The 13,463-nt window shown below is 45.7% G+C and overlaps 1 protein-coding gene across 1 annotated transcript in view; it reads left to right on the top strand.

Annotated features, from left to right (window-relative positions):
• Positions 1-1,215: 1,215 nt before the first annotated feature.
• The window catches only part of LOC115317696 (syntaxin-8), a 48,074-nt gene continuing 35,826 nt past the window's right edge, over positions 1,216-13,463 (top strand). The window contains exons 1-4 of the mRNA XM_029977386.4: positions 1,216-1,260; positions 9,349-9,448; positions 9,571-9,659; positions 11,100-11,213. Coding sequence (XP_029833246.3) covers positions 1,235-1,260; positions 9,349-9,448; positions 9,571-9,659; positions 11,100-11,213 — 329 coding nt within the window. The 5' untranslated portion in view covers positions 1,216-1,234. The remainder of the gene's footprint in view (positions 1,261-9,348; positions 9,449-9,570; positions 9,660-11,099; positions 11,214-13,463) is intronic.

Here is a 13,463-nt window from a genome sequence, read left to right as displayed (position 1 = left end):
GGTTATTTCAGTTAATACAGTAGAAAACAATTAAGTTATTAACGTCTTCAGCGACTAAAAATTGTTTCTTTTACTTGCAACTGTTCATAAAAAAAATAACTCTTTGCATAAAAATTAATTCTCCAAGCATAGACATGCGTGTATCAAGGTCTGGCTCAACTGTCCGCAAAGTCGAACCGGTCGAATCTGGTGAAAAGTTTCGAAAATTCGTCGAACCGGTTCGACCCAGTCGAACCCCGAAAGTACGATCTAAAAATCCGGTTCGACAAAAGTTCGCGACACCCCTAGTGGCGACACTCGGCCCCAGCTCCCAGCTGCCGAGGCCGCGGTCCGCGATCCCAGTTATGGATCCCAGAGCCGCGATCCTCTGCCGCGATGCAGCCCACTCCAACGATTCCATTTAGTAATTCTGCTTTCCTTTGTGCTTGTGAGTAAAATGAATTTTTGTTCGTCTACTTATGTGTCGCTTCGTCTTTCGACATGCCCTCTTCCCCGCGGAGGAACATGACAATTGGCAAGCAATGGACAGATCAAAAAATAGAAACAAACGAGAAATCATAGAAGCCTTCCACATGGCATCAGGGAAGCACGGCAAGTGTGTCAGTGATCCCTCCATTGCTCTGAACAAAAAGAAAATTGAACTGCTGAGACAATACATAACATAACGAGGCGGATACCAGCACCAGCTTCAAGGTCCCCTCTCACACCACAAAAACCGAACGTTTATCAGAAAACGGGAAAAACACCACAAAAATCGAAAGTCCACACATCTTCATGAAGACATTTATCATTATTTCATAGCGTTCGCTCCTTTTCAAACTCGCGCATTGGGAAACTCATGCATTGAAAAGGAAAAAGAAAAGAATAAACAGTTGTTAGTATGCGCCCATTTGTGTTCGTTGTGTTTCTCCTCATCTCAATGTAAACTCATCCTTTTCATTTTCAATTTTTAGTCACGCGTTTGTTCTGCAGAACTTCGCAGCGCAGCACGTCTATCAATCTATCAATAGTAATTCTACCTGATTTTTTATGGCTTTACGATGTGTTAAAAGCTCTCATAAACGTATTTCTGAAGCACTAGTTTTATTTTTGCTAAAATTCTCGTAAAAAAAAAATAAAAAAAATGTTTTAAATTTTATACGGTAGGTGACACTAGCTACCGTCTGTTAAAAAAAAACATCCAGTTGCCATTTGTCCAGCACGTGATTCACGTCCATCACCTGGCAAAATCAAAATGGCGTTCAGTATGCGGGATCCGTGGTAAGTGTTCTTGAACTTTTCTCTTGAACGTTCGGATTTATACAATAATCTAGCTATGAATATTTTGACCTACTAAACATTGGCTTCACAATCCTCTAATAACAATGTGTTCCTGTGCCTGTAACAAACAGCTTTTGTGCCTTATGCTACGTCTTACGATTTCGACTGACGCCCAGACGAGGAATACTTTTCCACTAATCTCTAGGGCGGTTTGTTCGTATGCCATTCAACCGTAGTCATCTACGAAAAAAAAAAAAAAAAAAAAATTGTTCGAGGTATTGAAGCGTGTCCCGTTGCAATGATATCTTGAGTTGTCATTAAACCGCTGATTGGCGAACGGACTACGTTGCGCCGAGTGCAACTCCACCCAATGTTTAATGAAACGTCGTTTTAGTGAATGGCTTTGCTTCGTCGAAAGGATGTGATGAATAACAAAAAATTCTTAAAAAGAACAAAAAAATGGTGTTGCCGGCATGGTAGGATTTGTTTCGTGCGAGCGCTGCGATCGGGATTGAACTTTCAGTTTTGGTTGTAATCATGTTTGATAATAATAATAACATTGATTCAACTAAGGAGAGTTGCGGCACCACAGTAAGGCGAGTACGCCGTACCAAAAGGCTTGTGATGCCGCAGTTACAAGACAAACAAATAAGAGTAAAGCTATACGCACTCCGGAGTGCGCTTCGGACGGAAATGGCTATACGCACTCCGCTTTTCTCGTATAAAAAGAGTGGACACAACGAGTTTCCTAAGCGGTGCCATGGCATAGGGCCATTCCACTTCCGGCTGCCGAGCGCGACGGACGTGTTATCATATGCTCCGTAGGAGTGGTGAAAACGGCCGCGTCAGGCCGCGGTATTTCTGTTTCTGGATCCCCCGACGATTACCAGGTTATCTTGCCTCCGCTGCCAAACGGATACGTTGTGACCAACGCAGTCTTCCTGCACTGTGATGTTAAAGGACGTCCGTACAAGATACAAGATTTCCGTCAAGAGTTGCAACGGCTGGATGTGATGAAGGACCTGGCAGCTGCCGGGCCCCATCAAATGAACCACGTGTGGTTGCTGAGGCTGCACTCGCTGGCAGCAAAGCAAAGGCTGGTTGATGCGAAAGAACTGACTGTGAAGGGGGGCCGCTGCCTCGTCATTGACCCAGCGAGCTTGGCGGTGACACTTAAGCTGCACTGGGTCCCATACGACGTTCCCAACGTCCTTGTGAAGAAAGAGCTGGAGCGCTACGGCAAAGTCGCCGACGTCACCAGAGAGCGATTCCGGGAGAAGGGGTTTGAGGCGGTCAAGTCGAACACCCGGATCGTGCGCCTGACCCTCCAGGAAGGCAACACTGTCGACAGCCTCCCCCATGAGCTCCGTCTGGAAGGATGTAAGGTGTTGGTCTTGGTGCCAGGACGAGCTCCGCTCTGTCTCCGCTGCCGGCGTAAGGGTCATATTCGCCGAGATTGCCGCATCCCTCGCTGCTCCGACTGCCACCGCTACGGCCACGACGCAGAGGACTGCGTCAAGACGTACGCAACCATGGCGCGTGACCGAAGCGAAGGCGACCACTCCGACTTCCTCATGGACGTCGCGGAGGCAGAGGAAGCGGTAGGAGGCTCTTCGCCGCACTTGCCTTCACCTCCCGACAACTGTGGGTCCCCTGCCCCTGCGAGCACCAGCCCTCCTGATACCGCGGCTCCACGATACGCGACGGAAGGTACGCCAAGTGAACCAGGAACGATGGCCGCGGACAGCATGAACCCAACGACCCCAAAAACAGATGTCACCCACCCCGCAGCATGTGAACCGAAAGGCGCAGGTGACAGCGGTTCTGACGGCGCGGCGACCAAAGACTTGGATGAAGACACGACCGATGGACAGCCCCCCAAGCGACTCCGAGACTCACTGTCACCTCGCAAGAAGTTGTCACAGAGCAAGACACCAATACAAGGTCTTGGAACACCCCTGACAGCAAAAAGAGTCGTGTAGCGAAATCACTAGTTCTTTCCGACGACCAAAGACGGAGGGAATCGAAGTCAGGACGACGAAGGATGGGGGGCAGGATCAAATGGCTTGGTGGACGGGGACTGCGGGCGCGGCTGCTTGTGGGAGGGATGGAACGGTGTCGGAGAAGATAGACATTACCACAAGTGCTCCGGGTATGTGTCGTCACTATGCAGTTAAATTACAATCGAACGCTGTCTCGTCGAGGCAACACATGCCGGTTCTTGTAGGCACCGTGTTTTCCGTCTTGCCTCCTCTCGCCCTCTAATGCAACTCGCAAGGCCCCTGCGTGTGGGCACGTTAAACGTGCGGGGCTTATGTGCTCGACGCCGCCAATATCAAGTAAACCGCTTGCTTATCGAGAAAGATATGGATATTGTTGCGGTGCAAGAGACGAAGATGGAAAGTGAGGCCCAGACGGAAAGCATGGTGCGAATTTTTGAGGCGCGATACAACGTTTGCGTAAGCTACGCCGTTGGGAATTCGGGCGGGTGTCTTTTGTTATTAAGGAAGTCTTTAGGGACCGTTGAACAAGCTGTGAGTCTGGCCGATTTGTAACGTGTGATTTTCTTAGTTCTAGCTATAAGTTTCGAGTCCTGTGTGTTTATGCACCCACCAGAATGAATGAGCGCTTAATATTTTTTGAGCATTTGGAACAGTATGTACAAACCGACAGACTAGTTATTTTTCTCGGCGACTTTAACTGCGTGTGTGCACCGCAGGACCATTCTAACAATATCCGGTATAGAGACGCGAGCACAATGTTTTTAAGCGACATGATCGAGCAGTACGGGATGGAAGACATTGGTCACTCTGTGTCAGGAGCGCCAGGTGTGCGTTTTACCCACTTCCAAGGGGCCAGTCATGCCCGCTTGGATAGGGCCTACGTTTCCCTTGATCTCGTCAGGGCGTGTAAGAAGTACACAGTAGAGCCCGTGTCGTTTAGCGACCACTGCCTCGTTTCGTTTATGTTGTGGGCCGCTAAGGAAGCTCCCAATAAGTTTACATGGCACCTTTGGAAACTAAATTCGCAGCTGTTAGGGGACGATTTTTTCGTAAAGGGAGTTCGAAAAAAGCTCAGTGAACTGGGTGGCCTCGACGAAGGTTTCGGCACACGATGGGAATTGTTTAAACAAGAGATTAAGATGAGTGCAATCGAGCATTCTAGTTTGATGAAGCATGTCGAAAGGAAAGAAATAAAAGAGTTAAAAGGCCTGTTAGACCAGCTAGTGCGCGAAGAGTGCTTATCGCCGGGTATTTTTTCGGATGACATCAGCAATCTTAAAAAGCGGCTGGAAGCTCTCGATACCGAACGGTTTCAGGGAGCCATGGTGCGGGTGCGTTTAAAGGGATACTTCAACGAAATTTGAAATATTCCTGTCGTGTTCAAAAATAGGTTGAATATGATCCAAAGTATCCGTAAATCACAATCGCACGTTTGTATTTTGAGCCTGGTGGCTGTATTTTTCGTTATAAACGGCCCACTCTGGCAAGCGCTCGGAGAAGGCCCAGCGGAGACCACGTGACATCCAACGCAAACGTGACGTAGGTCGTCTCAAGACGAGCAAAGCTACGGCGAGGCTGACGTCGAGAGGATGGCCTAGTCGTTCCAGCCACCGAAGCGGCTGCTTTTGTACGAATTTTGAGTGACGGGTTAATCTTCTGTAATCTTGTAGGGGGACAATAGTGACTTCTGCGACACACAAATGGAATTCTCAGGAAGAGGGGAGTTCCTCCTGCCCCTCTTCTCTCGTCGTTACCGGAGACGAGACAACCTTTTCACTAGCTGTCAAGGTTCCTAGACGGGCATTACAAGCGAGGCGTTAGCGACATGCACCAGGTGCTCTTTGCTAATCGTTTAGTTCGTTTTAAAATTCCTTTTCGTGATTTTTTTAACAAGATATTGGTATGTTCGATGTGATGCTGCTTTTTTGAACACATGTAGACCAAAAAATTAGCGCCGAAATTTCATTGTAGTATCCCTTTAAAGCGGTTATCGCTTGGAGAGTTGCCAACAAAAAGAGCCTTGGGCATAGAAAAGAAATATGCAAGCAAAAATGAAATAAGTGAAATCTTTTATCAAGGAAGAGTGTCTGGTGATAGAGACGTAATAGAAAGCGCTTTTGTCGATTATTATACCCAACTTTTCAAGTATCGCACCCCGCAGAAAACGGAGTCTAATAGTATTTTTTTGCCACTTATGCCAACACTTGAGAATGAACTTAAGGAACTATCAGAACAACCGATAGAGTTAAAGGGGCACTGACACCCCAAAGGTTGTATTTATTTTTATTGTCTAAAACGATGCAAGTTGCAGTCATAAACACGCAAAAAAAAAACGCATCGCGAAAAAAAAATTTCCCGCGCGCGCGCGCGCCTTTTTATTTTTGGTGTTTGATTTTCCCGCCTCTCGCCTCCTCGCTTCTTTTGATCGGTGACGTCAAAAATCAGGAAATTTAGAAGCTTTGTAGGCGACATCTCTATAACATTTAATTACGGCAATCCTAAAACATGTTTTTTAACGCAATTGCGAATGCACTACGGCCCTTTTTTTTGAAATACCAAAAATCGGGAGTTCGTTGTGGTGCCGTCTCCTGGATTTGTATCCTCCAACGGAAAACAGGCGACACCGCTCAAAACCGGTCCGCCGCAACGCCGCCGTGCACTCCTTTCCTCCTCGCTTTGGGTCGCCATGGCAACAGCGGGGAGTGGTGAAAAGAAGTCGACTCTCAGGTCTCCGCAATTTTTGACGTCAAGGCACCGGCGCCGACCGCGCGGGAACTTCGAATTCGGCATTTGGAAATTGTTTTTTTACTTCACAAATACTGCATTCCCAAATTTCAAATTTTGAGGGTAATGTCCCGGCATCGTTTTCAATCGTTTCGGATAATAAAAAAAAATATGATTTTGATGTGTCAGTGCCCCTTTAAGTGAAATCGAAAGAGCTATTGATAATTTGCAACAAGGTAAATCGCCCGGCCCGGATGGTTTGGGAGGGGACTTTTATAAAGCGTTTAAAGAGGACGTCGCTCCTTTTTTGCTCGGTGTTATCCGCGAGGCTTATCACCTCGGCTTTTTGCCACCATCTTTTTTAGCACACATACCGTTTTCATTCCGAAAAGTGATGACCCCGCGAAACTTCGTCAAGTCAGTTCTTATCGACCTATAACGTTGACTAATGTTGACCATAAAATTTTAATGAAAGTCTTGGCGGAACATTTACAGTCTGTAATAGCCAAGATTGTTGGCCCGCATCAAACATGCGGCATTAAGGGGAGAAGCATTGTAACCAACGTCCATGTGGCACGCAGCATTTTAGAGTGTTGCGATGCTATGGAGCGCAGAGTGGCGGTACTGCAAATTGATTTTGAAAAAGCATTTGATAGAGTGTCCCATGAAATACTTTTTTCTATTTTAGAGCATGTAAACGTAGGCTCTATTTTGATTGAAGGTCTGCGTATGGCGTACCAGAACTGCGCCACCAGACTTATTGTTAACAAGCGGGTCAGTGACCGCGTTCCCCTTTTTCTTCAGTGCGGCAAGGCTGTCCACTTTCACCACTGCTTTTTTGTATTTATCTAGAACCCTTTTGTTTAAGCGTCATAGGTAGTAACCAAATATGTGGCTTCAAATTACAGGCCAGTGAAGTTCGGATCTTGTCTTACGCGGACGACGTGGCCGTTTTTTGTTTGGATAAAGAGAGTGTTAAAAAAGCCGTAGAGTTAACTGTGACGTTTTGTGAAAACACGTGTAGTTCTGTCAACTGGCAGAAGTGTCTGGGTTTCTGGCACGGCGACTGGCCCTCCACGCCTCCGGTTTTTGAGCGCATTGAATGGTCTGTCACGCCGGTGCGCTATCTCGGCGTACCGTTAGAGTACTACCGCTCCAGCGATCAGTTTTGGCGCGAGGAAACGGAAACTTTGCGTGCAAGGACTGAGAAGTGGAGAGGAAGTGCCATGTCTATTTTTGCTCGCGCAACTATCTGTAACACCTTTTTAGCAGCAAAGCTGTGGTACGTACTACAGGTGATACATTGTTTGCGAATTAAGATACAGCGTATGCATCGGGTTTTTGCTGTTTTTGTCTGGAGTTCCTCCTGGGAAAGAATGTGTCGAACCAATATTTTTCGTCGGGTGAAAGACGGAGGGCTAGGCCTCACACACATGTTCATAAGACAACTGGTCAACAGATTTCTTTTTCTTCGTGACCAGAAAGACCCTTTTCTTAGGACTGTTATTCAGTTAAGGCTATACAATGTTTTGCCAGAGTTAGTAGTTGCGTCGTGTGATGATTGTTTTTCTGGTGCATACGGCTATTTTAAGGAAGTCATCGGTGCGTACCGCTTTTTAGCGACGCGTTTCTCTTTGGATTATCTCGCTGAGGTATCGCGTAAACGTTTGTCAAGAGATTTGATTGATTTGTTATTTCCTGTCCCGTTGTACCGGTCCAGATACAGTGCAGGCCCGGGACTAGACGTTTTAAAAAGAGTTAAAAAGATGGTAGTTCCCGCGAACGTGAAAACTTTCTTCTTTAAGTTGCACAGTGAAACCCTGCCCGTTAAAACATGGCTTATCGCTAAAGGCGTACCAACAGCATGGTCAGAGCACTGCGTCCTCTGTAAGCAGCCCGAGACAATAGAACACGTATTTATCGACTGCTGGGACGCGGTGTTCTTTTGGGATGTTCTGCAGAGAACGATAAAAAAGGACTTACCCCTATCGCCTCACGGCATCCGATACCTGTCTGTAGATGGAAAGGGCACGGTGCCTTATGATCTTATAATGCTTTTAGGCCTGCACAGTGTTTGGCAGTGTCGTCTTGCGGTGCGTCATGCCGATATCAACGTCCGCCCAGTGCACAAGTACTTTGTAGAAACGGTGTGTCACCTGCAGGAAGTGATGAAAATGCAACAACCGTTACCTGAGAGGTTGCCCGTTCTTGAAGAGCTGGCGACCATTAAGGATTTTTAATTTTCGTTTCTATTATCGGCCAGGGTGGCTCTTTTAGCCCTTCACTGATGTCATTTCCTGTGTTGTAAAATTCAAAAAATAAAGAAAAAAAAAAAAAAAAAAAGGTGCCATGGCATAGGGGTTAGGGTGTCCGCTTCATACGCAAGTGGACGCAAGTTCGATCCGCGGTGGGCCTACTTTTTTTTTTTTTTTTTTTTTCTTAAACATTTTGTTTTGTTGAGGCATTTGGCGATATTTACGACATTTCCTTTTTTGCGATGAACAGTAAAAAAAAGAAAAATCGAATGTTGTCGAGAAACTTTGCAGAACTAAATGGTATCGGACTCCCTTTCCGGAGGTGCGATCGGGGACAGCGGGGCTTGGATTGCCGGCTGGACGGCGCGAAGCGGCGTGTACTGGTTACGCTTTGTAATTAGCAGCCGATACTGTCGCCGCGAAGCGGCGTGAACGCAGGCGGGGGGCTGTGTTAACGAGCGCCCCAGTGATTCACGCGCCGTTCGAAAAGGGTGGCCCGAGCGGCATGATCTCTTGAAGGAGTGCGTATAGCCATTTCCGCGCGAAGCGCACTCCGGAGTGCGTATAGCTTTACTCAACAAATAAAACAAATGAGAACCCCCCCCCGCCCCTCGCTCGCACGCACGCACGCAGCTTTAAACGAAAACGGATATATACATTGTGACCTCCGACGGTATGGAGCGTCATGCCGCCGGCTTTAACCATAATTGTAATTTATATAGGGGATATTGTGTGTACATGGCAGCGTGCGTGGCTAAACAGAAAGGTTTCAACCCTTACGCATGTGCGCCTGCTGGCCAACCGCCAACGATAGCAGTCGACAGTTCACACTTGTTGTGGCGGGCCTCGAGAAGCGTAGTATCTGCGAGGAAAGGGAGCATTCCCTCTGTCTACTGACACCAACGGTAGCTGTTGCCCTTCCAGTACAGAAGGGTCTTTTGCTAAAACAGTTCTTTGAAACAAGCATTTGACCAAGCGTCATTTGACCAAGCAACGTTCGCTGACGTTTCATGGACCTCACATTGGGTACACTCACGAGTGTCACCAACTTTCTACAAGAGTGCATGTTTCTAAAGTATCCTACATCCACCATTCAAATATTTCAGGCTCTCTGCACATGATGCTTGCGAAGCGATGGCGCGTGAAATCATGGAGCAAATTGTGCAGCGGAACCAGTACGCCCGACAGACTTCGGCTCACATTCAGGTGTGACACGGCACTGACCAATTTCTAATTATAAATGGCGTAAAAGTTTTTTTTGAACCCACTCTATTTTGTTGACCAAAGCCAGTTTCGAGACAAGCCGAGCAGGACTTCTCTCATTGCAGGCTACCAGCAAGATACGTCAAAGCCTGGGGAGATACAGGAACGAAGTTTCAAAGTTGACCGCAGGCCTCACTGCTGCAAGCGACTCGTTGTATCCTTGGGTCATAGGTCACTTCTCTGTAAAGAAGCAGTGTTATGTGGAACAATCTCCAAAGTGAAGGAGGTTCTTTGTTGCTTGTTACCATGGTTGTGGAGGTGCCAGTAAGTGTTATTATATTACATGTTCAAATCTTGTCATGAGAGGCATGCCTTGATGCTTGCAAGACGGAACTTTGAACTTATTTCAGTGGCCTGAAGTTCTCGGCACACACAGTCATTGAACTAAGAAGCAGTCTTGTGCCAGTATTTACTCGTGATGCGTGGTAATCTTCATGGAGAGATATTGTTCTCTCACCGCTAGTTCAGTCATATATGATTCTTTGTGACTGATTGTTGTCATCAGCATGTGTTGAGTGTATCATATCGTTTTCCTCACTGAGTTGAGTGAATGATCAAGCTATAAAATTCACCACTCTACAGAATATGATTTTAGACTTCTCTAACTCCGAACTTTAGCAACGGCTACCGGAAAAGCAAATGTTTCTGCGGCATTGTGATTGATGAAGGCATAGGCTTTACACAAGATCTGTCCGAATCGAAATGAGCTGTAGCTGGGCATGTCACTGTGGCCCGGACCTTCAGCCCATTCTAGATTGTGTTATTTTTCAGACTGTTTTCTCAAAGGCAGTGTGAGTCAGCCAGCTGCCTGCTGCATTGTCTTCTCTATGTAGGGATGAATGTGAAAAAGTGTCGTTTCCTCTTAGTCAATAAAGGACACATGCAAAGGAAAAAAACATTTTTTTTAAACGGTTTAGATGGAAAAAGGACGCCATAAAACGATTTTACAACGAAGAAAAAAAATTTTTAGAGCTATATTTACGGCGCAAAACGAATTTGTAGTTGGCGCCCGCGGGCACTGCGGAAAAGTGGTCTGTATTTATCACGTGACTGGTCTTTATTTATCACGTGGTGCTTGCGCTCTTTCGGAAGCTTCCTATGGCCTCTAAAAGTAACTTATTCATCTTTGTTTGAAGTATAACAAAAAACCAAGACGAATAAGTAACTTTTAGAGCCCAAAGGAAACTCCTGAAAAAGCGCAAGCAGACGTGATAGACCTGTGCGCCGGTCAGACGACGGCGGCGGCGCCCCGAAGCAGACGAACTTGTGCGGCGGCGGCGACGGCGGCGTGGAGAAACGCGTTGAAGCGGCGTTCGCACAACGCTCAGCGTGCGGCGGCGACGCAGCGCGGCGGCGCGCGGGCCTACCACGTGACCAGCGGCGGCTCCCGCGAGCGCCAACTACAAATTCGTATAGCGCCGTAAATATAGCTCTAAAAATTTTGTTTTTTCGTTGTAAAATCGTTTTATGACATCCTTTTTCCATCTAAGCTGTCTAAAAAAATTTTTTTTTTCCTTTGCATGTGTCCTTTAATCAGTGAGGAGTCAACTGCATGACCCCAAAAGAGTGTCGTTTCCATAACAGACGTTTATAGCACGGTTGGTGAAGCTGATCGGCGTAAATACATGATCAGCACTCTGGTCAACAAGGGCCGTGAAATGGAGGACCTGCTGACCGCAAAGCAGGGCTCCACTGGCCAGGCAAGAAGGTTTGTAGTATCCCATATGTTTTCATCACTTATCTTTTTGATGGTTGAGTTATTTTTTTTTTCTAAAGGATGATTCTCAGTGGTCAGATTTTGTTCCAAAAGGAATAGTATAAAGAGAAGGTTAATGCACCCGTTTTTTTCCTAATTATTTATTGGGAGCATCTGTTGGGTTTGCAAGCAGTTTAGGTGTAGAAGCATCAGATATAAATATTGAATGTCAAAAGTTGTCACCTATCTTCCATTCAGTTTTATTTCGGCGTGTCCGTTTTTGCAACATTCCAGCTCCCCCAAAGTTCAAACTGGAGATACTTTACAGAGCTTCTCATTGGGGATGGTATGGTCTCACCTGAATTCAACTCTAAAAAACCTTAAAAGATTTTTTTTTTTTTTGGTGATTTACAAACAGTTTGATGCCTCCCTAGTGGTGCACTTATCAGCGTCGGATAGTAGCATAATTGTTTGGACACAATAAAAAAATAGAGTTAGAACAAGACAGTGCTCACCAGACGTTTTAAGTTTAGCCGTTCATAAAAAATATATTAGGCTAACATTCCCACAAATCTGTTCCAAACGATTACACATCAATTGAAGGTGTGTCATGGGTGTTGTGTTATATAAATGAGATTGATGAAAACAAAATAAAGTTTATTAGACCTACGAGGAACGCGCAAGTAGACATGAATTAGTAGTGCCGGTGAATCAATTGAACCATTTACGATCGTGCAAAAATATAAATCCACGGAATGTTCCCTGTGTAGCAACATGTTCAATTTCACAAGGTCACACATCCTTTCGTAACTGCAGAAATAATTTGGGTGAAATTGACGATCAAACAATACACAAATGAATTTACATTAAATGCACTCAATTACTCTTTGAATGAGTCACTCCAATACAGTTCCAGATAGAGATGGTTGAGGCATATTCGACACGACTATGCACGATTGAAGAAAGCAAACATAAAAAAACAACGGTTTAGTAAAGCTGTGTGTTATGTTTGCGTAATGACTCGCAGAACTCTAAAGGAAGCATTCGTGATTGTAGTTACGTGATGATTGAAATGAATCGCAGTATCCATAAAAACTCCCAGATCATGGATGGCCTCAACACAATATTGGTGGATTCTAATGTATATGAAAAATTCAGAATTAAACGCTTTCTAGAAGAATACATACCTTTCGTCTTAGACTTGTTTAGAAATAGGCTATTCGAGAAACACCTCGACGAAATAGAATCGATATCACGCTGAAGACATTCACAATCTTCAACCACTTTAACCACCGTAAACAACATAATAACATCAGCAAATAAAAACAACTGCATATGCTGAGTTGAACTATCAGAGAATTATTAAAAGTCTGAATCAGCAGAGCCGGTTGTTCAATTGCCACTACCGCAAGAATAGCCAACACGCAAAGAAAGCATCTCACGCGTGTGAGGTGCGCTGAGCGTCTACTTTCAGAAGTATAAATAGCCCCAGCAAAGTGAAACACTGCAAACATAACATTATAGTTTGCCCGAGACATATCAAAGGCCAACACCTCCCGCGGTGCACGTGGTTTTGCGTTTCTATGGGCACTTTCAAATCTGTAATCACTGCTGCGCATGTACGGCGACAGCCTTTAAAGGGTTAACATTGCTTGCTGGTCAATTTTGTTTACACACTGACCCACTAGATAAGAAAGTGTCAATGTGTGCATTCCACACGGACAGCATTGGCAACATTCAGGAGAAGAGGAGAGAGTGCAGAGAGGGAAGATGAGTGTAAAGCTGGGCAGCAATTTTCCACCTGGCTGGGAGTAATTCTTGCATTATTGGCTTTTAACTCGAAAACATGGTGAACTCGCAGCCTCTTTCCACTTAAAGGACTACGACCGGTTCACGCTTTCCACTTCTCTCTTGCTTCCTCCTCCCTTTCTACCTCCTCTTCCTCTGCTCTGCTAAGCCCGTGGCCACTGAGCCACAGACTTCAACTAGAAAAAGAAAATGGGGGGGGGGGGGGGGGGGTTTGGTTACAAAAGAGCAACCCCAACATGGTAGACATGCGGCCTTGAGTCTGTGAGTTTCATGAGTTACAATGCTATTGACGTCAGTGCAATATTTTAGTCTGCATGCCCTGTACCGGTCTTTCTTTATATGTTTTCCTTGGAGTTTTTTTTTTCTTTTTGGGAAGAGGGGAAGGACGGTGACGTTGCTTAATACGACTGGAAGCGGTTCTTAGCTTTTGAGTGCTTCATTTCTTTTTTTTTA

Source organism: Ixodes scapularis, unplaced genomic scaffold, assembly GCF_016920785.2.
Source record: "Ixodes scapularis isolate PalLabHiFi unplaced genomic scaffold, ASM1692078v2 PGA_scaffold5__190_contigs__length_132052651, whole genome shotgun sequence".
NCBI classification, from domain to species: Eukaryota; Metazoa; Arthropoda; class Arachnida; order Ixodida; family Ixodidae; genus Ixodes; species Ixodes scapularis.
Note: the sequence above shows the minus strand (reverse complement) of the source record. Positions and strands in the feature narration are given on the sequence as shown.